The sequence below is a fragment of the Puntigrus tetrazona genome, chromosome 15 (assembly GCF_018831695.1).
Source record: "Puntigrus tetrazona isolate hp1 chromosome 15, ASM1883169v1, whole genome shotgun sequence".
Classification (NCBI taxonomy): domain Eukaryota; kingdom Metazoa; phylum Chordata; class Actinopteri; order Cypriniformes; family Cyprinidae; genus Puntigrus; species Puntigrus tetrazona.
The window spans coordinates 4,427,920-4,451,127 of record NC_056713.1 but is presented as its reverse complement, the minus strand read 5'-3'; the positions used below and the strand labels follow the sequence as shown (position 1 = coordinate 4,451,127).

At 37.5% G+C, this 23,208-nt stretch overlaps 1 protein-coding gene and 1 pseudogene across 1 annotated transcript in view; both read right to left on the bottom strand.

The window, feature by feature from the left end:
* Positions 1-7,590, bottom strand: part of LOC122359318 (Down syndrome cell adhesion molecule homolog) — a 108,422-nt gene extending 100,832 nt beyond the window's left edge. Inside the window, 4 exon segments of the mRNA XM_043259627.1 lie at positions 2,709-2,888; positions 4,150-4,269; positions 5,022-5,300; positions 7,509-7,590. Of these exon segments, the coding sequence (XP_043115562.1) occupies positions 2,709-2,888; positions 4,150-4,269; positions 5,022-5,300; positions 7,509-7,590 (661 nt within the window).
* Positions 7,591-7,634: 44 nt separating this feature from the next.
* Positions 7,635-23,208, bottom strand: part of LOC122358884 — a 117,116-nt pseudogene continuing 101,542 nt past the window's right edge.

Below are 23,208 nucleotides of genomic sequence, written 5' to 3'. Positions count from 1 at the left end.
GTAAAGGTTGACAGGCGCACAGGCATTTGTTGCATACAAAATTTAATGCTGATGAGTTAATACCCCTTTTAGTGTTATCATATTGTTTAGCATATTCTGATGAATAATGCTAGCAGTCGTATGTTTCAATTTTTAGGTATGCGTTAATTGATAAAATGAATATATACTTAGTGCCTTAATACAGGTAATACTTTAGTACACGTCTCAAGTCAAATTGGATAAAATCATCCATTATGTGCGAATAAAAACTCAGAAACCCTCCTCCTTCCCCAGCTCCACCTGTCTAGACCTGCTACGGGCGTGATTCATGCTATGTATTTTACATATTTTATATGTGCAGCAGAATTATTTCCAAAATGCTCACGGCAGCTTTTTGTGGATGCATTGGTACTTGCTCAGCCACAGCAGCCGTGTCTATTCTACCGAGACCAAATATATTAACGATCATCACGAAAATTACCTTGCAATACCCTGTCATGACAGAGCAAATTTTCACAACTCTTAAGAAAATCAGGTAACACGGTGAAACTTTAATCTTCCTCCCTGTTGACAAACATAACTTTGCTGCCGTTCAAAAATTCTCGGAAATGTAGTGTGACCTACTAAAATCTGGGTCAAAAATGTTCAGTTTCTTGAAAGGAAAGCGTCGCATTTGAACAAGTAATCAAGGCAAGCGTGCAAATAATATTTCTCTCTCTTTCTACACACACGCGCACACACACACACACACAAACAAAAGATGAGTCAGAGCGTGGCGCATATGTAGCCTTTAATGGTCTTTATTGTCAGTTCAATGAAGCATATAAGTGGAGTTTAGAGACGCACGCGGGTTAAAAAGCATGAAAGATGATCATCTGATGGATATTCAGAAACTCATTATCGTGGCTGAACAGGCAATGACCTTGGAGCCAAAAAAGGTAAATATTGATATTTTTATACAGTGTGTGAAACTGTAAAAATGACAAAACTGTAATCACACATCATTCACATTCTTTCAGAGTGCACGCAGCAACTGAGCCTTAAAATATTCTTGGCAATTTGGACCAGTATTTATGGCTGGGTGTGAATTAACTATGATAACTCCATTTGTGTTTTCCACTTTGATGGCCATGTTGAATATGATTAGTGTGTATGGCGTATCACGCCGTATGAATACAGAGGCTGCAGCAGCGACTCTGGGTGTATATAATCCATTTCAGCCCTCATTTTATCACCAGTACAGGGGCACCCTGGGAAACTAGGCCACCTCGTCACATTGCCACGCCTGAGTGGGCCATCTACCCCCTTCTCTCTAACAAACGCACACACTCGTTGCCTTCTCTGTGCAGGCCAATGGAGTGAGGTATAGTCTCTGGACTGGGAGGGGCAGCACAAGTGTGTGTGTGTGTGTGTGTGTGGGGTTGGTAGAGTGCAGCAGGCTGCCATGCTGAAGCAATTCCCCCTTTTTCTTGCACAATTGGTCACAGTCTGAGCATGTGCTCTCTCTGATACTGAAGGCGAGGGAGTGCCACCAGATCCACACAAGGACAGACACGATGATATTTATATCAAACAAGAAATGAAACATCTTTTTCTATCCGTGATCATTAATTTATCATCACTAAGTCTGCCTATTTTTCTTTTAAATGCACAATAATAAATGCACTGAAGAAAAAAAAAAAAAGTAAATCATAGTTCATTAAAATCTTGACCTAAGCTGTAGCTATCTTTGGTGCATTTATGAGAGACCTATGAGAAAAGAAAGACTATCTGAATCATGAATCATATTCTTTTGAGTCGGCTCTTTTGAACGAATCAACTGATCGAAAAAAAAAAACATCTGACTCACTCACACGCTTGTCTCACTGGAGAATAAAACATTTTGATCAAAATTTGAAGTATTTTTAATCTTTTATGTACAGGTTTAAGGGGTGTTACATATTTTCACTCAAAGAAGAAGGAAAAAAAGCACAGAGAGAAATTTTACTGAAATAGACTGAAATAATGCTGATTCAATAGCACTAGTCCATCTGAACGCTATATGCATCAGGGATATTGTTTTCATCACGAACATATACTGCCCTTGAAGTTCTAGCAAATTTTTTTATCATTCCATCTGTTAAATAAAATTTGTATTTTTATTTTAAAGGAATAGAGCACAAAATAAAATCAATTCTGGTGTTCCCAAGGCTTTGTCGTGGGATGCTCAAGAGATGATGGACAACTTTTATGGAGAGAATCTTGACAGAACCTGTCTAAAATCATTTTCACTGTAAGGAAAATCAAGTCTTCGTTTAATTTTCAATTCTCAGTGGTTCATTTTGCTGATCTGAATGGGTAGCGATGACAAAAGAAAAGTGACATAACGCGAATAGGCTACTGGTGGCACTGCTCGGTTCTCCTCATGCCAGAGTAGGCAAAAATGCTGTGTAGTGGGTTTAATGGAGGGGATGTAAGTCTCTGCCTGCTCAACAAATAAACAGTTCACCAAGGAGCACAATACCGTATACACAGCAGTCAACAGGGCAGAAGACCCTCAGGCCCAGACACACACTCAGTCATACACACACACTCCTTAGATAAGAGCGGCGCAGACCAAACAAAGAGAACCAAAAACATTTAGATAATACATGTCTATTAATAGCAATCCGATCACATCATAATCAACATACATTATGTCACACATGCACACACACATAATCAACACACTCCACTCGACAGGGTCTTACTTTTAACGGTGAGGTACATGCTCTTGCTGATATCGGCTCCCACGTCATTGCTGACCTTGCACAGATAAAATCCAGCATCTTCCTCCAGGACGTGTTTTATGAGCAGAGATCCCTTCTCCAGGAGCTGGATACGTGAGCCAGAATTCAAGGCAATGGGCTGGAACTGAGGTACGCCAGCACCTAAAACAGAAAAAGCAAACAATGCAAGGTTTATACACACTACATATTTGGAAATTAGTATTTATTTGCATTTTTAGTAGAAATCTAAAATAAATATATATATATTTAAATTCAATTTAATTTGAAAAACATCTAATAATCCGATAGCATTACACCCTTTTATGACCCTTTATTATCAATATCAGTTACGTTGTGGTTACATCTGATGATTTCTATTGGATTTGAAGATCTCTGGGGAACTGTCATGTCTGGATTAACAGTGGGATTCAGTTATATGAAATAAACCGTAATACCACATGAACGACTTAATCTGACAAAGCTACAGTCTGTCCTTGCAATAACAACAACACCAAAAATAATAATCTTGTCTGTCAAGGAAAATAGTTACAGACTTTCGCGATATTTTACAATGTGGGAATGAGCTATTTTCTGTGATTCATCAGCCACTAAATGTGCGCTAAGTGGTCAAACTATTTGTGCTACAAACCAGTGTGTTTATAATTAATGTTCAAAAATTTTGAATGTTTTATGAATGAGGCCCAATGCCTCTGTAACCCTCATGAACTTCATCGAACCCTCTTTTCTTTCATCCAAGCCCTGTTTAACGTCACCCTCCCAATGTGCAGCCCGTTTTTTATGTTGTGTATATGGATTTCCATTTGTGAGCTTTCATCTACAACGTGTAGTGAGGGCTTCAAGCGCTCAGCTTCTTCGGGAGGAATCAAGGTCGAGAAAGTCACCTGCTCCTGTTCTAATCCAGTAATCCAGCTTCTTTGACCATGGCCTCAATGCAAGCGCACACCTGTGCCCAGCCCACCTGTCCAGATCACCCCTAAACCTGACTGAAGTTACGTCCACACCAAATGTGCCTGCATTGGGTCCCCTTCAATAAATGGTTAATGGGAACTTAAAAAAATCTCTTGCCAATAGCATAACTGCAGCTTTAGAATAGCTGTACTCTTTATCATTTGAATAGTAGCTGTTCTATTTTTGTCAACACGCAGCTGTTCTGTATAATAACAACAATCATAAGAGGTAAAAATAGTTGGTGTTAATAAACTAAATATATTTGAGTTTGCTTATTAAAGTACAGAAATATAACCTGAACATCTTTTTGTGAGATTCACCATTTATTTACAGAAATTCTTAATTGCAAAAATATTTCATATCGATTAATATTTTTTTGTATTTTTGCTCATAGACATTGGCCATGTACGGAAAGAAATAATATGCATTTACATAATTGCAAATATTAACATACCTTTTGAGTGGTTCCATACTATAGTGGGGATTGGGTTTCCCTTTGCCGAACAGTTCAGGATCACTGATTTCCCATATATGCCATCCTGGTCTCTTGGCTGTACCTCAAAATGTGGTGGAACTAAGCATAAAAAGAATGCACAATATGTCGTTTCTAAATATGTTTAGAGACAAAAACTAAAATATATATATTTTTTCACCTAAAACAAAATGCGAGCTTAATTATTCCACACTGTAAAAAATGGCTGTGAAAAAAACGCTAAAAAACTGTAAAAATTCTACAGTAAAAATGTATTAATGTAAGTAACAGTAATGGACGTTATATGTAAATTTATGGTAGTATACGGTTTTTGAAGGTGGAAAGAATGCATAATTTACATTAAATTCTCAGAATTTCCTGCATTAAATTTCAATTTTTATTTTTTTGTTTAAATATTTAGTTTTTCTTATCAGTTTTGTGCATTATTGTTGAATGTTACACCTAATGTTGTTAAATTAATGCATCTTTGGTTTCATATGTGTTACCGTGATGGTGTTTAGTGTCACACACTATTGTGTGAATGTATATGTTAATATTTCAAATCTTATTGTTATAAGCTTTGGCTCATCATATGGCTTTCCCATCTCCACCTGCTTTTGGTGGTTATCAGTGTATTACAAAACATATTTCAGTACTTCAATAGGTTGATATATTAACATTATATCAGTTAATTTTAAATTCAGCAAGACCTTTTTTTTACAGTAATTTTACACAGTAAAATTCTGGCAACTACAGCTGCCATTTTACCATAAATTTTTGAGATACAGTGTACAGTGAAAAGATTATTGGTAAAAATGTGAATTATAACAAGAATAGCTAAATTCATCTCAAACCTTTAACGATGAGCTGTATACTGTGTTCGACGGCAGCAGCCTCGTTACGGGCAATGCAGGTGTAACTTCCATTATGAATTTCCGACAGGTTTGAAATGCGTAATGAGCTGGTAAAGTCTATGTTGTCTATGGTGACACCCAAGCTGGCGTTGATTGGTCGCCCGTCTTTATGCCAGGTTATAGACATCGGCAGGTCGCCGGATATGACAACGCAGGGGATGAAGACGCGCTGACCGATGGAAGCACTCTGAGAGTCGGAGTGTTGGATCAGAGGGGGCACTGAGAGAGAGTAACACAAATGCTGTTAGAAAGCTGTATAGTCCCGAACAAAAGAAACAATGCAACTATAATTGAAAATGCGAATGTATTATTGTTTGATTTAGAGCACGGCTATGACAGTACGTTTATGTCTCTAGTCTCCTTGCATCAAATACAGAGCTAGATTCATATAACTTTTAACTAAATGTGATGCAACTTCACGAAGACACGCTACATGTAAAATAAGTGGTTGGTGTGTACTAAGCAGTTGCGACAAACAGCTCAGAACGCGCTCAATATGGGCTGGTGGACAGAACATATGTGATCACACATGTACAATTATCTGTGATTTGCAATAATAAGGCTCCAGTCGGCCTTCATAACAAGTCATTACAGCTCAGAATCTAGAGATTTCACAGAGGAGGAGGCATAATGTGAACTAATGAGAGAGAAACAGAGCAAAGAAAGACAAAATAAAGAAGACTATAAAAGGGCTCTTTCGTCTCCCAGTAAATTCGGCATAATGCGTTCCCCGGGGACCTCGCAAGCATGGTGCTAGTCAGCCTGTCGTGTTTGAGAATCAATGAGTTAAAATAACATTGAAATAAAGCAGCACTTCAGCGCTTATTTAATTCACAACAAAATGGGGATAATGGACTCCAAGGAATCCCTTCGCACGCTTCAGAATTTTAAGCATGAATGGAGCAAATTAGCTAACTCAATCACATCAGGGGTTTTTTCTGTCTTTATGACTTTGAACTCACAAAAACAGATGTTTGCTTGGTTGTTACGTAACAACGGTATCAAATATTTGCAGTATAAATGCATCTAGTTTAACTAATAACAATATAAACGTCTGCGTTTTTCTAATTGGAGCTTAAACTGTGCATTGAGGTAAAGAGTGTCCTGGAATTACCATAACCATGAGACTCTATAAAAGTGTAATATATATGACATGATCTCTTTTGCACATGCAGTTGATACACCTGCTCATATTGATTATGTGGTATATTTTCCTCTCCGTAGTAAAATGAATGAAAAAAACAAATAATAAAAGTGTCATATATCTCTGCCCGGCATTCAACTGTTTCAACATTCAACAATTACTATTATATGCAAAAAAACCCTCTCTCACACACACACTTGTTGTGTTTCCATGTTTTATGGGGACATTCCATAGGTGTAATTTTTATACTGTACATGTTATTGCCCTACACAAACCCTTCACCTAATCCTACCCCCTTACAGGAAATTACTGACATTTTTACACTGTCAAAATATTGTATCCTGTATGTTTTATAAGCTTGTTTCTTTATGGGGACCTAAAAATGTGGTCCATTTATTACATTTGGTACCCATAATGTAATAAATACCAGGTGCACACACACACACACACACACACACACACACGTGTATATATGTAAACTGTTGAATATGGGCTGAGATATATTTTTTTTTTTTTTTTTTTACTAAGTAACTAAAATGTTAATTTTAGCAGTCACTATAAAATATGTTTTTATACACACACACATCCACACACAAATAAAAATAATAGGATATAAAAAGACTTAATGTTTCCAAAGAAAAATCTAATTAATTCTTAACATTCATTCATAGTTAATTTGGACTATTTCATAATAATTGTAGGTATTTATTATTGATATTTTACATTATATTTTTACATTTTGCGCATTTTCATGTACAATTTGCTTCTATAATACTACAATCCAGTAGATATTGCTATCTTGCTAATAAAGAATACCTTATTAAAGGTTTGGTTGTTAAATGGCTAAAGGTTGAAATGGAGTCATTTTAATATCTGTCTGTATGATTGGGAATTTCCATCAAGTCACATTAATTTGCTGCATTGAACAACAAAAAGCTGTTTGGTTTGAAAGTGACTTCATTGTGAGCAATATCAAATTGCTAAACTACCAACAATGGGACTTTTTTTGGCCCGTGAAATATCGCTGAAATGATGTGACAGCACCATATGCCAAAAAGCCTACTCTCAACTAATTTTTTTTGACATTCCATTCTTCTTTTATAAGGCCTGACCTTTCCTTAACAAGACTCATGATTAGAGTTGTCTTTCATGCATCTCAGAGGTCGTGGGACAAGTGTGCCAAGATAGTTTAAGGGTTTAATGCAATGCGAATCAATAGATTGAGCAATAGTGATACCAACCTAAAAACATTATTAAAATCTAGCATTCTTGCAATGGCTGACTTCCATTTAGGTGGCAGTACCTTTCACTGTCACATGGACGCTCCTGTGAATTTGTTTCTCTGGATCCACCAACACGTAGCATGTGTACTCCCCCTCGTCCGAATTTTGCACATTGGACAGCTTCAGCGTGCCGTTGTTCTCGAAGGCACGTTGGCGATGGTTAAACGGGAGCAGGTTGGAATCCTTATACCACTTAATAGAGTAGTATGGGTAACCAATGATACGACAGTGAATGTACGTGTCCCTTCCAGCGATGGCAGTGACATTTTTCATTGGTCGAATACTGGCAGGACCTGTTGTGAAAAAGACCTATCAGTACACCAGTGCCTCAGAAAGTCAGCTGAAAGGCTTATGTATTAAGTGTCAATAATTTTGTTTTCAACTATTAGCCAAATATTCTGAACAGATCCACCGTGAGCAGTTAAACTAAATAACTAACAATGATTTGTCCTGACTTCAAAGCCTTGTGGAGGGATTTACTCTAAAATAAAAATTCACTTATCATAAAAATCACCCTCATACTGTCCCAAATACGTATGTTGTTGAATTGAACGCAAACAGGGAATTCTCCATAAGTCCATTTCAAAAAAATATGTAAAACTGATAAATCGATGCCTTCCAAAGCAAAGCAGTAGGTGTGCGTAAGAGAAATACTAATGTTTTAAACGTACGTATACAGTATATGTTTATACAAACTTTAAAATACTACATTTTAAAGTTTATATAAGCACTTTGTGAAACTTACGTGAGAACTGAGAACTATGTGGTTCTGCTTCACTTCTCACACGAGTTACACCAAACGCTTATCACGTTGCAAAACATGCAGATCTTGTATAAAACTGTCCAGAAGCGCTGGTTTATAAGTTTCAAATATTAGTATTTTGTGCACACACACCTATCATTTTTCTTCATATGAAATTGATTAATCAACTGGAGTTACCGTCAGATTAGTTTTAGATGGTTTTTAAAGCCTATCCACTTGCATTATATAAACTGACTGATGGTTTTTAGTATTTTTTTTTGCAGAGAGTCTTTTGCATCTGGAATGACATGAGGGTGAGTAAATGATTAGAGAATACATTTTTTTTGAAGAGTATCCCTTTAAGCCCAAGCAGAGTTTAACTTTATGTAATGGAGCAAAACGCAACATCGACCAATGGGAGGAAAGGCAGTAGAACTTGACAGAATCGAATACAAACAACTAATTCCAACAAACTAAATGGTGTGTTTGCACCAAGCAAAGCTATCATGCCAACAAGAGTTATCCATTACCATTCATGTATTTACCATTCATTCCAATTCTTTTCCAAATAAGGAGGAGTATTTGCATTAAGTGCAAAATAGCATTTGATAATGTAACAAATAATGATATGTCATTTAGCTGCACTGGTCCTATTAAAATAGAAATCATTTATCTGGGCTAAACTATCAATGGTGAGCTCTTTGCAGAGAAGACTATTGGTGTTTTATACACTCTTTAAACACAAACTTAAACTTCAGAGTACAGTAGACTGCTACTTTAAAATAACACTACAGGGGAAAATGCTTTTTGATATACTAGTTACAGCATCTGTCAGCTGGGGCTAAATGGCTGATACTAAGCAGCCAAACCTTGACCCCTTGGTCTGCACTGATAGCAATTAAACTGCTGAATGTTGCAGTACTGCGAGCCAATAGAGTGCAATAGTCTGGTTCCGGAAAGCTCTATTAATTTTTAACAATAACTTATAAACATTTCAAGACAATCCTACTTCGCGTTGTTAAGTTGATGGTATATGCTTTAGCTAAAGCAAATTTTTTAAATAATCACGTTGGATATTTACATTGGTGGCGAAAAGCAGCCCATGATGCTGTACATTAAATGTATGGGTGTGGCGAGTAAATTGAACATGAGTTTGCGGGAAATATTTACTCCCATGAAGTACTGCTTGATGATGTAATCGATTTGGCCTCACCATACTACGTCATAATACGTAAAAATTTGTTTCAATCCACTTGATTGTAAAATATATTGCTTTTCTAGATAAAGAGTTTTCTCTGTTTTTTTTCAATTATGTTATTTGCACTGTTTCAGTGGATTGAGTACACAATATTGTGCCAGTCGTTTTGTCAGATTTTCATATTTCATATTTTTTATTTCATTTTTTGCTTCAAATAAAAGTTTGTAATGTTGTGATTCACCTCGTAGCTGGCAAAGACTACTTTAAAGTCCATCTTGAAAAAGGAATGGAAAAATCACTGGACATTGGGAGGCCACTCCATTTTTCATGCCCTTCACATGCAAACATCACTCCATCTCTTTTACTATGATATATGTCATTGACTACACTGCATGAGTGTCCACGTCTGGTAGAACCCTTGAATTGGAACTTTCTAATCCCTTGATCACTTTGAATCAGTTTTTTGTTTACATTTTTCCCCTTACGCTTTAAAAGTGGAGTGGAACTCCTGGGAAGGCCACCATTCTGCAGTGTTTAACTTCAGCTCTAATTAAACACACCCGATCCAAGGACTTCAGACTTCCAGGCAAGTAAGTGTTTGGAACTAAACTCTGCAGGACACTGACATTCCAGAAGCAGGACTGGACACTCTTGCTCTATAGTATATATCTAGATCTTATAATATGCATTCCTACTCGACTGCAATAGCCACCGGTAGACGGATCACAGGAGATCCACTGCCTTCACTCCCACTGCTTGTCTCCATACTCTCATTTGCATGAAGTGAAACTCTGCTCGTTGCTGTGCCATCAATGGTCACTGCTCAAATTTCATTGAAAACAAATCACTTCAAGCTGCTTCCTTGCAGCAAGCTGTTGACAATAATAACGTACCTTTTAGGAGACTGCGATTGCAGCTACAACCTAAGACAACAATTCCTCCTAACTCAAATTTTCGAATTTTAGAAAGCAGACAGTCTCCGAACAGTTGTGTAATTGTTGTGTGTGCTTGTGGTGTGGTGCGGGTGTTTTTGAGGAGCTGATCTGACAAGCACCTCTTACGTTTATTCGAGCCTGGTAGGAGACCGATCCGCCGAGTTGTTGCAGGTGCAACGATAGACGCCCCATCGGTGACCTGTGTGTGAGACACGCTCAGGTAACTGAGCACGTGGCCTTCCGTGGTGATGATGCGATCCATGCGGTGGTTGCTGTCTTTGATGACGGGTCGCCGTCCAGCGCCCAGGTGACGGTGGTGGGGAGGGGGTTCCTTTCACGTGACACACCAGTGATATGGGTTCATTCGGCTCACCACCTTCTCGCTGAAGGCAGAGAGGATCTTTGGCGTCCCGTCTAGAGAAGTGAAACAGATTTGACAGCTTTTTTATTTTTGCAAATGGTTACATACAGCACTATAACCACTTATTTAGTTGAAAATAAAGTATCAGTTCAGGTTACTGTGGGTGTAGGGAGGGTTGGGGTATGGGTTGTAGTAAAATTATTTTATGTTGAAAGAAAATTTACTTCCTTTCTGGAGCTTGGCTATGGTTATTCTAAACTGATGCTGCATAAAAAGAGCTATTTGATATTTCTTCAGAAGTATAATGCAAAATAATATGTCCAAAAAACATGCCATTAATATGTACAGTAAGGTACAGTAAGAACACTTAATGTAAACAGTGAGTGAACTTCCACATAATGTGTAAGTGCTATCTGATTAAATACACACAGCACACAGTACAGTAAACACACAGATAGATGACTTATTATAAAAGGTTAAAAAAAACAACAACGAAAAACAACAACCCCAGACCTAGCCAGACATTTCTTGTAAATCTTTTTATCTCTATTTTTCTATAGCATGCATGGCACTCAACAAGATACAGCTGTGTTTTCGAGCTTACTGCTATTGAAATCTTTACTCTCTGATCATCCTGGCTTTTTTTTTTAATCATTATAGATTATCAATATCCTCTTCATGCAGTTTTGTGGCAATAGGAGACAGTTGCCTCAGCAACCAAGCTGAAGCAACAAATCTTTTCAGCTGCAGGGCTGAGTAGCAGTAGTCCAGCAAAGGGTTATATTAAAACACATGCACAGTTACAGTTACACATATGCTTCACGATCCAATGTTTGTGTAACATTCTACCCACTAAGATGCCTTTATCTGGTTGAAACCTTTAACTGAAATCCACCTAGATGCACCCTTCATTATTATTACTAGATGTACCCCTTACAGTAATTTGTGTGTGGTCCGGTGACTGGTTGCATAAAAATAGCAGTTAAAGTAATGGTTTAAAAAAGTTAATGTGTGTTTGTAGAATAATATAATAACAATTAATATCAAATGTATTATACAGCATAATAATATATTGAGGTACAATATATGCTAACATTTATAAAAAACACTAAATTAAATTAAATTAAATTAAATTAATAACAAATTAAATTAAATTGACATTTAGAAGAAGAAAACCTGTATTGTATTTTATTGCTAAACATTTTACTTAAAATAATTAGCAATTACAGTGTGTACTTAGTAATTTAATACTAACAATTAACACAATTTCTTTTACTTCCTTAAAGTTGGACTCACCTTCCAAGACCACCTGAACTAAGTCTTGGGTGGACATCTTGCCATTTCGAGCAAAGCACTGATACGCTCCTCCATCGCTCTTGGCCATTCCCTCCATCACCAGGTTCTCGTTGTTGATGCCTGTTATACGTACATTGATACCCTGATAGATCTTCTCAGCATTCCTGTACCAGGTGATTTCATACTCATCAGAGCCAGTCACGCTGCAGAACAGCGACACCTGGCTACCCACGCTGCCTCTCACCTTCCGTGGACTCACCACTGCTTTCAGAGGCTCTGGAGATGCAAACACGCATACATAGGCGATAGTACACTACATTTTCTAAATTGAGTGAAATTGACTACATCATAATTTACACACCGCAGTTTGTTGCTAAAAAACAAATCACCTAATTTGTCATTTAAAAACTTAATTATTTATTCAGCTTTCGGATTATGCACAAATCCCTAAGAATGGTCAAAAGCACATAAAAAACCCCATAAAAACTACATGTTAAACTGAAACCAGACAACACTAAATACTAAGCACTGCTTTTGTTCGAATGCAGCAAGTAAAGACTTGTTAGTTAATAGCAGCCCATTCACACTTCTGTGCTGACTAATGATGCTCATCTTAAATTTCTTGGCACACGGCAAACACAATTTAAATTTTAACTGCTTATAGGTATCATTTACATAGATTGTTTTGGTTAGCAAAACAATAGTGAAAAGATTTTTAATCTGTCAAAAGGGACTTATCATGAAAAGTTTAAATACAAACCTCTAGGTCATTCAGAGCTTGGAATTAATGCGAATAATGGGAATGCTATGAAGGTTAAATACTGTCACAAGATATCTTACGTTTGACCACCAGCCGTCCGACCACTTTGGCATTCCCGAAGCTGTTCCACACCTCACACACATAACTGCCTGCATCGCTGGGTCGCGTGGCCTCAATGAGCAGGCCCGATACACTCTGGTGGTAGCGGCTGTCTGATTCTAAGGGGCTGTTGTCCCTCAGCCAGCGATACCTGGGTGTGGCGTGACCGGATGCTTTACATGGGAGCTCCACTCGATGACCCACCATAACCTCCCTCCGTTCAAACCCATCCAGAATCACTGGAGCAGAGTCCACGGGTTCTACAAGTGAGTGAGAGAACATACACCTTCATTATCATCATTCTTTTATCCTGAATTGGTGCTCAATTATTGGGAACAGTTATTAAAAATGGTTCTCATTATCATCAGTGCTAAAGTTCCCCTATTATGGTAGTCCCTAACAACAGGTTAAGAGGTTTGCGAGGCCCAAAAAAACTTTGATTTTCTTATAACATTCATTTATTTTTACACTATTTGCTCACCGACTCCCAAACAATTAATTTAATGCTTCATTTTTTCTAAACCCCTTTGCGTGACACTAATGTGCGGTGATTGGTCCGATTGATAGGTTTCATTTAAAGCAGTTTTTGTGAGCAATGCTGCTTTGTGTACAGCCGTTACCAGGGAAACAGCTATTTTTAATGCTCCAAAAGTGACCTAGTGGCAACCAGTGGGTGGGCAACATACTTATATGCTAATGTTTCATGGTGACATCAACATGAAACGACTTAAAGGGATCCCTGGGTATAATGTCTCTTACTGAAATATGTAGTAGAAAATCCATAATTGGTTTATGTTATTTAAAAAATTCACATCATTTTATACATATTTTGGACTGTGGTTGGCACCATTATTCTGATGACGTATAATGGTTGCACTCGGTGAGCTACTGGCGTTACCTGTTGCTATTTTTACCGCATCACATCTTAGGACTTGGAAAATAAAGTATTGATATAATGACCACAGCGTACAGGTGATGGATATAGGTGTAGGTTTTTAACCAAATGCCATATCAAGCATTTCCCCCCACAAGGAGTCTTAACACTATGGGTATTGTGGGAAATCCACTCTGAGGAACTCCTTTAGTGGTCTCCGTGTAAATGATAAGGTGGGTATATTTACATTTTGCCATCCTGTCATAGCATTTCTTGTCTCAGCCATTTGTAAGCTGCTTTAGTAACTGTGTTCTACTAAAAGAGTCAAAGACATCAGAGCTAAAGTGGAGAGAACAAATAAACTGGTCTTTAGGAAGTTTTATTCATCCATAGGCATCTTCCTATTATTTTGACTGCCTCTTATCTCTTGGAAAGCAACTAGAAAAGTCATACATTGCTTCTGCCTTTCGACTGAAAATTATAAAAAACCACACAATATGGTATATTATCATTATTTTATTTTCTGAACTGTATATTATAATTTAATTCATTGGTTTTCTACTACATATTTCAGTAAGAGACATCATTTGCGTTACATATATAAATATAATATAAATGTCTCAATACCTGGGGATCCCTTTAAGATTTGTTTTAATCAAGTCATTGTTTAATCGACAACAACTTTATACAAAGGTAACTTTCAGATTCAAAACTTTGCAAGGTGTTTTCGTTCACTTAGAGATCATTTTTAAAAATCCATAATAGAGGCACACAGTTGTGCGGCCATTTCTAAAGGACCATGATACACTAAAGACATGCTTCTGAAAATGCAGCTTTGCCATCAGCAGAATCAGAATAATTTTAAATTGTAACAATATTTCACTATACTTATATGTTTTTGATTCAATAAGGTACCAGATACAGTGCATGATCATGGAAGTAAACTATGACACTAATTACATATAGAGATGAATAAGAGACCACAGTAAATGTAATTTTTACAAATATCTATCATGCTTGTCCTCGGGTCGGTCTTCCCATGACATAGAATAATCTAGACTAATTAGTCTCATCATTTTCAGTTCAGGTGATTGACTCAAAACAACCTGGCTGCAGATCTGACCGTGAGCCGCTACAAGCAAAGATTAAATTGTGAATTACAAATTATATACCATTTGGTCCTACCCAAGCGAATACAATTGAGATAAATGGGAAGCGAGACCTGGTTTGCTTGAGAGGTCTTTAACTAGCTTCTTAAACGGTTTAAGTAAAAATGTTTATGTAAATAAAAAAAATGAAATGGAATTAATGGGAAATTAATGGAAACTTGTTGCATTGCATGTAGTAGAGTGATTATTTAAATTATACTCTAGAACAGTCTCTTGCACCTCATTGCTGAATCATTTTGTTGTCGTTTTGGTTTACTTTTTCATATTGAATTTAAAATGCGAAATGTTTAAATAATTGTCGTGGGAATTTTTGTGTGCTGGCATTTATCTTTAGATATATGAGATAAGTCGTGACAGCAACACAAAGGACCCTCACCTGATAAAAGCAGTCGGGCACTGTTGCTCTGTCTGGTCTCCCCTGTGTATCGATGCGCGTGGTACAGCGATAAATATTCACCGCGTCCTCTGACTGCACATCCTGAATATACAAGGCCCCATGGATGTAATAAGATATCTTGGTCCTGAAAAAGAACAACATATTGCGGTCAAAATTGCTAAGCCCAATTAAAAGCAGATAAAATAGCCAAGTTATTTGACTTCATATTCCATAAAAAACAGATGCATGTAAAACATTTATTGCTTTCTTAAGATAAGAGAATGCACACGTGATGTCTCTTTGAAGCCGGTGTTGGCAGACCTGAGGGAGCGGGGTATTGAACTATTGGACATGACTGTTTTGCAACTGAGCCAATCGCTCAGTCGGTCGCCCAGAGCTCGAAACAGAAAAAGCGACTGCAGCCGTTCTTACAGTTCACGCATACACAGCTGGAGAGACGTTACAATTATGACGGTTAGCTCTTGAAATCTTATTCATTTATTTTCAGGATTATATCGCGTTCACCGAAATGACTGCATAAATGGACACAAATTACTGTGATGTTGATGCGTACCAGATGAGAAATGGATCTTGTGGCGCACAGGGGTTGAAAAAGAGAGAGGAGACAGACAGAAAAGGAGAAATAGAGAGTCTGCAGCTATAGCAAGCATTGACCTAGTTAGAAATGAGAGTCCAGGATTTGATACCCTAGAGGGGGTTATAGCTCCTAGTTTACATGCAGTCGTCTGAGACCTGCTACCAGCAGTGCAAATGGAAACTGGGAAAATGCATCTGTGCACTGTTGTTTCGAAAAGGTTAAAATTAGAAAGGGTGGCAAAGGGAGGGGGTTTCCAGCACGATTCTTAGATTAGCTAAGCTGTGTTGTGGAATTTGAGGATCACATAATTTCACAGCTATTTCATGGTGTTTTGTAAATGGGCCCTTTTTTCACGAAGCCATGATTCAGATTACATATGTGAGAGCTTACACACTTTTAAATTCAAGAGAAACATTTTGGTCTGACATATAGAATAGAATAGAATAGAATAGAATAGAATAGAATTGAATAGAACATTTATTGTGACACACCCATGTCTGGTAGAAATTCAAAGACCACACATTTACACAAGCACCCTTTTTTTGACACCATCACACACTGTTTAGATGTATTAAATGTCAAGTCATGTGTACAAATACACACACTGTCATTGAAAACCCTCTTAAACACACACACACACACACACACACACACACACACACACACACACACATACACACACACACGCACAACTGAAACTACTGGAAAGTAGGAATTGGACTACAGATACATTTTGGGTCATGTTCCTCTTTCACGTTTTGCGTGGTTGACATTAATTGTATCATATAAGTCACAACATGTTTCTGATAATAAAAAGAAAGAAAACTTATAGTCAAAGAAAAGAAAAGAAAAAAGGTTTTATGTTTTTTTTGCTCATATAGCCACATTACTGGTATATGTGTAAGATTATTTAGAATTAGATTCATTATTTTTGTCTTTTCATTTCAGAAATGTAATGCATTTCGTGGACATGATAATTATGAAATTAAGGCTAATGTCATGACTAGGCTTATATGGAATCTGCATCCACATTATTCTTTTTTATTTAATTTTTTTTTTTTTTTGTATGTTACAAAATGTTCAATCAATACTAACTTTAAGGATTATGCATCGTAATCAACAGAGAAAATGTCTTCATAAAAGCCTACAAAATGAAAAATTTACAAGAGGCACGCAAGTTGCCGAACAAAATAACCTAAATATAACTTCAGGATCATCTTAATTGACCGGCTAACAACATATTTAACTCCAGTGTCGTCTGCCGGTGCTCCACGTGGGTGACAGAAGGCTGGACAACATGTTCCCAGCTAATCAATGTTAAATCCAGGATCCAGACTGCCTGTTCCTCAGGGGATGAGAGCACTAATCAGGGATGATTAAGGTCAGAGTTCCTGGTTAACCTGGACTTGGATTTCTCCACCCGCTCACCACACGCTCCAGTCACACGCCAACGCGAAACCATACTGCGACGTGGAGTTTGAATACAAGTGCCAGGACATCATTTAAGGACTAAATGAGCAAATCTCCCGAAACGTATTAATACCATCTTTCCATCTTCCATTTTGCAAAGTCATCAACAAGAAAATGTTGAAATAAACACTGTAGTTGAACGCATATTTATCATCCGATTTATATCATTCATCCTTTGTCTTTCATTCTTTTTTCTCTTTACTCTTTTTCCAGCGCCCTTCTCCAATTGTTAGCATGAATAATTCATTTGCAGTGCAGTCCCAGTAGTGCACCAAGACACAACACAATAACCTTTTCCACTTCGCAACCATCTCCAAAATTTGTCGAAGGCGACATTGAAAAATACCTCAGATGTTCTGGGTGTATAAATGAACTAAAAGCTCACGAAGTTTGGTCCCACAGTTTTCACCACCATCGCATCCTCGCAGAGATATATTTGTTTCATAACTCTGCTGTTTGGCCTGCGTTTATGGTCTTGTGTCATTCATGCAAACAGACAGCCTCTCATATTTCCTCCATAAATTATTGAATTTTGTTGCAAACCATGCAAAAAAAAAAAAAAAAAAAAAAAAAAAAAATGACCGGCAGCCACAGAAATGATTCATCTATATTTCAAAAGGATAAATACATTGTGCATGATGTGCCGTATGAAATAATCATGCATCTGAAGTGAGGCTGATACTGCATTCTCTGTGCATGATTTGCCGTGGATGCTGGGTTAGTCAACAAATAAATTTGCTTTCTTAATTCAGGTTGAGTGTAATTTAAAGCGAAAGTTTCTGCTTGGTATTTCTGCTGCAATATCAAAATAAACACAAAATATAATGATTGATTAAATGCTCATAGCAGTGCAGATCTGGGCCCGAGCAAGTCATTGCCAGAAGAACTTGTGCTCCCACAATGCAACTGTTCCAACTCAGCAGGGTGCCTGGCTCGAGAAAGCAGTGTACGTCTCTTTCAAAGCATGATAATATGAATTCAGAGGCCTGTCGTCTCTGGACTAACAACAGGAGATTTCTGTTACATGCTGGGAAACGGTGGAGAAAGCGGGAGCATTGAAATTCATTTCAAATCCAGTGGATTACTGCGCACTTCTGTGGGCTAGTACTTCAAAAGCGCGCACAGGATGAATTTCAGACAAATCGAAATGTCTAATTAGCCACTAAAACCGTGAACGTAAAGGCAATAATTGATTCTAATTTATTCTAAAGAACTGAGATATCCCAAAATTCATAAAAACACAGTATACATTGCACATCGACAGCGGCAGGTATCAGCGATCGGATAAAAAAAAAAAAAAGCGGGAATCGGTAGCGCAGCTCTCATGATGGTTTCATTGATATTATTAGCGGAAGTGTGCAAGCTGAAGAGGAGAGCAAGAGCAATCATGACCCAATTACAGCGCTTGCTCAACTAGAGCAATTAACACATTTATATCAAATGAGTTCAATTAGTGAACCAGGTCCTCTCGAATGCGTTAAGAGACAAGAGGATATTCTGCTGTGCTAAGCATTGGCATTTAGCGCAAGATAGCATATGCTATACCCCGCAAATATCCAGTGCTGACTCAAGATTCTTGCATTTATGCAACATTCATACATTTTTTGAGACAATATCAGGTTTCTCTAATCAAATTAACCGAGGCCATCAGAAACAGAATTTTTCCAAAAAGGAGCATCGCATTGTAATCTGGTTCTGACATTAAAAAAAATTATTTATTTGTCACACTGCGCTTTATTTCGTCATAGTAAAAGTGACTCCACCCTACTAACATATTAAAGCATTACTTTTATTGATATACAACAGTATGCGTCTCATCGTGTTATTTCAACACGTTAATTATGAACACACTGGTTTGTAGTGCAAACTATTTTACCATCTCTTCGTCATTTATCTATAGCTAATGAATCCCAGAAGCCTCTCCCATATGTCAGGAAAAAGGTGGATAAATCATTTGTAATCCATAAAATGCTCAGATACGTCTACAAATGCTTGTGTTTTCAGCTGGCGCAACGTTTTTGAAGCGAATAGTGACATGTCAGCAGGTAGCGTACATGAGGACTAATCAGACCTCCCGTAAGACTTGATATCAGATGCACAGGCCCCCGGATTTTAATAGGGTCTGTTCTCAGCGATTACACTCATACAATTCGATCAGTGCCAGATAAGTATCAGCATCTGAGACCAATCTGTGGAGGGGAAATTAACACTGATGTAATAAGTTCCATTCATCATTATTAGAGAGACACACTGACAGCTAATGTCATCGTAACCCCCATAAAGCTCACAAGCACACATCAAAACGAGTCGCTAAAAGAGCATGTGTGGCTCTCTGTCCCAACATCATATGCAGCAATAACTAACTGTAAACAACGTGGCTCCACTGCACCAGCTTCCAGATCTTTTCCCCAAAAATATCATTACGGAGTGTTTATTTACACTAAATGCAAATAGCCTGCCTTGACGGCAGAAGCTATTTACATTAACTCCTCCCACTAACATGAGATTAAATAAAAGAATAAAAGAACAGAATGAGACAGCATGGGATTCATTTTAAAACCAACTCATTTCAATGACTCAGAGTCAACTCTTTTACACACGTTTCTCTTTTTGCGGTATGTTTTCATTCACTTAGAGCTTAATTTTTCAAAAAACGTAATTGGGCACTTTAATAATGTAAATTAAAAATATATTTACAATGCATTATTACTGCATACTGTTTCGTAATGTGCTACATTATAAACCGTTACGGAAGTGCAGATAATTGCAACTCGTTGCAATGAAAAATAATATAAACAGAATCTTTAGCTATCAGCACTTAGCGTGTAAAAGTGTATCGCTAAAAATACTGTTGTTTTAACAGCGTAAATAGAACCCATTGCTGCTGCCACTATATTTATGTCTTTCTGTTACTTGTGTAAATAATTTATAATAATCTGACATTATTTGTGCTCTTTGATCGGTTAAATAGTAGAAGTTATTATTGCACCACATGCATCGTCGTCATCATTTGTGATTTTTTGCAACAAAAAAAACCCAAAAAACATATATACATATAGATAGATAGATAGATAGATAGATAGATAGATAGACAGACAGATAGAATGGCTTGATATTTAATGTGGGACTGTTTATTCAACCAATGAATGGCAGATGTGGGAGTGTTTTGGTCACCTGTTTAAAGCAGTCCTGTTTCTTGCACTTTCCCTTTGTTTGCTGCAAACAGTCCAAACACTACACACTTCACCTTTAAAGAAAAAGGCATCATAGCAGGAACAAGCAGAGGCGAACTGAGGGTATAAGTTTGTGTATGTCGAGAGAAAGTGTAAGCAAATGACACACATGGCTTCATTATACTGGAGCTTGTTAAACACTACCTGCAGCCTGAGGGCATGTCCATCTCCCTGGCCAGCTGCCGTCTGTCTGACAAGAGCTCAGCTATTTCCAGATCTGCTGTAAACCCCGCTACCTGACTGATGCGATCATATGCCCAAGAGCTTTATCTCCCTCATATACCTTCTTCCTTCAGTGTCAACACTTACTAAAACACCAAGGTTTGTGGGTAGGGTGGCCAGGAGGTGTGCATCATCTGGAAAGTTTTCTGTTCTGTTTTAAACAATATATACAACAACAGTAAAGAAAGAAACAGTTGGTTCATGCACAAAAAAAATGCTTATAGCTTCACACCGACGGCATCACAAGAAGCGCCACGGCATAAACATATGTTGGCGCACTTTTTGCGAGACACGAAATACGTGCTCAACAAGCACATCACTGCAGTTTCCAAAAAAAAAAAAAAAAAAAAAGAACACTAAAGGCAGTAAAACTCTGACACATTATATTCCTTTTCACGCAAATTCACAAGTTTCTATTAAAAAAAAGTGTCATTTTCACACAGTTACTAGAAGAATGTCATATTACGACTTCAAAATTAAATAATACAATACAATAATAAAACCTAAACCAATGTTTAGGTGTATTCTGTGCATCATTCCACTTTTTGTGATGTTTTATCAGAACATACATTCGTGATGATACATTATACCAAATTCAGATCTTTTGCAAGTTTTTTTTACTGAATAATATATCGCCTACTCGTTAAACATTAAAGGTTTACACTTATTTAACATACACCTGCTAATCACAGTGAACTGAGACCTGACTACAGCACTTTCTAAATACAGGAATTATTTTTGCAAAAGTTAGCAGCACGTTGATAAGTGATTAGATTCATGTAGTTACTCAAACTTCCCCAGGTCTTACTAATGAGCTCACGGAATGCACTTTATCAGTAGATTGGTTTGACAAGATACGGGGTCAGCTCCATTACAAAAGCCAGGAAAAGCCTGTAAAAATTGACTTAATTTTTAATTGAAGAGGTTAGAGGGCATTTTTGAAACAATCAGTCTATTTCTGCACTTACTCTATTGTAGCTTTTAGCTATACAGTAGCTGCTCTGCCACTATTTCCTTTTCCCTCCTTTCCAGATGATTAGTCCTCTTCTTCTCAACATGTGATAATTACTGTGGGCAAAAATATCTTTGATGGAGCCTCAGAATTTCATAAGAGCACACGCGGTCTGGAGCAATGGTAAGTGAGAGAAAGGAAGTGAAAAAACTACAGATTTCTGTGTCGTGGCATATAGTCGTGGAGTGATATTAAACTGTGTGATGTGTGACATTAACCAAAGGTCACTTCCAGAATCATACAACAGCTGGAGGAATGCACTTCCCTCTGGGGCTTAACATGTAAGATCTGCTCCAGAATCAAGTCAGCTGCCCTCGCTATACACTGCCTGTACCTGGGAAGCTAGCTTTGAAGTCAGCATCCTTATTGTAAAGGCATCCGCAAGCGATTGATCTAAATTTTCTCATGAACGCACAAATCTAACAATAGAGATGTTGTTAGCATGTTGCTAAGCTAGCAAAACTATACACCAGCACAAACCATCTTTTGGCATTAAAACATTACTGTCAGGAATCGTATTGAATACGCATTCGTAGGATTTGCTTCCCTTACAGACACAACATTTATGGGAGGAGATATTGAAATGAATCGCGCAACTCGTTTGTGAATTTGTCAAATTACTGGAATTTATGCCATTATTTTACGCCCCAAAAATATCTTGAACATACGAACTATGTTGGGCTTGAAATGGCTGCAATTATGGTTGCTGGAGGTCGCACCGCAGAGAACAGACGGTAGATGGAAAAAGATTTTTTCCACATATATTAATTTATTTAGAACGGAACATTACCTAAACATATAGTTTGCCAAGCCATTTTATTTTTAGTTTATTTTAGGAAACAAAAGATGACTTGGAACCCTCAACTAGGAGTCACGCAATTCCAGTGAACCTTCTTTTTCAACGTCTAGTTCATTTCAAAGTACTGTGGCTAGTTGCGATTCATTTTGCCCTGTGCTTAGTACATTGTGTTGGTTGATATGTAAATGAGATGTAAATGAGATTTGCACATTGTTAATAACTGACGATCCTGAAGATCTGGAATACATGGCAGGTTTCATTGGCCAAGGCCCGCCCATGAGGTCATTTGACTGACATGTCAAACAAGTAATCACAGTTCGTTTCATTCAGCGTCATGTGTCGGTTAGAAATGTCGCCACTTTAAATATTTCTCGTACATTTAAAAAAACAAGCCTTTAGTTGATCCTTATAAGTGCTCGTTGTCACAGTTGTAAACACAACGGCTTTCTTCTTTCGTGAAGGGATCTTTGTTTCCTGGCAGAATGTTATAGAAAGCGACGCGCGTCTTCCAGAAACCCTATATAATTGAACCAATCCGATGATGACTTTGAAAGTC